Source organism: Oryzias melastigma, unplaced genomic scaffold (genome assembly GCF_002922805.2).
Source record: "Oryzias melastigma strain HK-1 unplaced genomic scaffold, ASM292280v2 sc08779, whole genome shotgun sequence".
Taxonomy (NCBI): domain Eukaryota; kingdom Metazoa; phylum Chordata; class Actinopteri; order Beloniformes; family Adrianichthyidae; genus Oryzias; species Oryzias melastigma.
In genome coordinates this window covers 1-1,000 of record NW_023425337.1, presented here as the reverse complement: position 1 = coordinate 1,000, position 1,000 = coordinate 1, and the positions used below count along the sequence as shown (strand labels likewise).

General features: G+C 33.4%; 1 protein-coding gene across 1 annotated transcript; it reads right to left on the bottom strand.

Moving 5' to 3' along the window:
- Positions 1-118: 118 nt before the first annotated feature.
- Positions 119-994, bottom strand: LOC112142146 (WD repeat-containing protein 90-like). Its single transcript, XM_024265402.2, has 3 exons — positions 948-994; positions 605-731; positions 119-386 (listed from the first exon to the last, which is right to left on the bottom strand). Exons 1-3 carry the CDS (start codon positions 991-993, stop codon positions 308-310), a joined length of 252 nt encoding a protein of 83 aa, XP_024121170.2. The 5' UTR covers position 994; the 3' UTR covers positions 119-307.
- Between the last annotated feature and the right edge of the window lie 6 nt (positions 995-1,000).

The following is a 1,000-nucleotide window of genomic DNA, read 5'->3' as shown; positions in this document are numbered from 1 at the left end:
AAGCTCGACGCATCTCGTTTATCACCACAAGGGGGCCGCTACATAATTAAACAACATAATCTGAAGTATCTTGCTGTTAAATCACTAAAGAAAAACGCCATTTTGGGGGAAAATTGCACAGAATAATTTCAAAAATAGGTTTAGTTTGAAGAAAAAGCAAGAATACATACAACTACATCCAAAAGATCAGCAATTCTTTCAATAAAGTACATTCAAAGTCATTATATTTTATTGCTCAAAAAGTCATATTTACTGTGCGAGCACACAAAAGAAGAAAAAAAAAAGGAGAAAGTGAAGGACGGCGTTTTTATGACTTACTAGTCTCTGGATCAGAGTTTTCCTTTTGAATGGAATCATAAGGTAACTTGGTGCCATCTGAAGGAAACCTGGAAGATAACATTATAACATCTTGAATTCCTTTTTTTAAAACAATATTTAGGTTTAAAGACTGTAAAACAAAAATGCAAAAACAACTTAAAAACTCACTTCCAACATGCTTTAAGGAGGAAATAATCCAAATCTAAAAGATGTCCTTTTTTTTTTTAATAAAACTAATTATTCCTGTGTATCAATAAAAGTAACATTCAGAAAAATGTAATCATACTTAATGTGATCGTAGAGGTCATGCCAGGATGCTCCTTTCGGGACGGGGAAGGACATTTCTCTGGGGATGGGACCTGTTCCCTTCAAAAAGGACAGACCCATTTGCTTTGCCTCCATGAAGGAAACTCCTGTTGGGAAAAGGGAAAATGGTTTATTCATAAAATGTTAAGATAGAAGAAAACTTAGCATAAATTAATCAGTAATTCATATTTTCAAGGGGGTTTGAAATTGAATCAATCAGCGCAATTGTCTCTTTTAGAAGCAAGTGTGATTGTAGGAGGCTTTGAACTGACAAATGTCTTTAAAATAAAAAAAAGTTGATTCAAAAAAGCTTAAAGCCTTACCAGGATCTAGCAACAAGTCACTTGTAAATATGTTTTTTACATCCATGTTGGCA

What these genes read in the sequence shown, in the direction of transcription:
- LOC112142146 (XM_024265402.2), bottom strand. Translation starts at nt 993, where the DNA reads ATGGATGTAAAAAACATATTTACAAGTGACTTGTTGCTAGATCCTG. An exon ending in TGACTTGTTGCTAGATCCTG is followed by an intron (nt 732 to 947) that starts GTAAGGCTTTAA and finishes TTTTCCCAACAG; the next exon opens with GAGTTTCCTTCATGGAGGCA. An exon ending in GACCTCTACGATCACATTAA is followed by an intron (nt 387 to 604) that starts GTATGATTACAT and finishes GTTATCTTCCAG; the next exon opens with GTTTCCTTCAGATGGCACCA.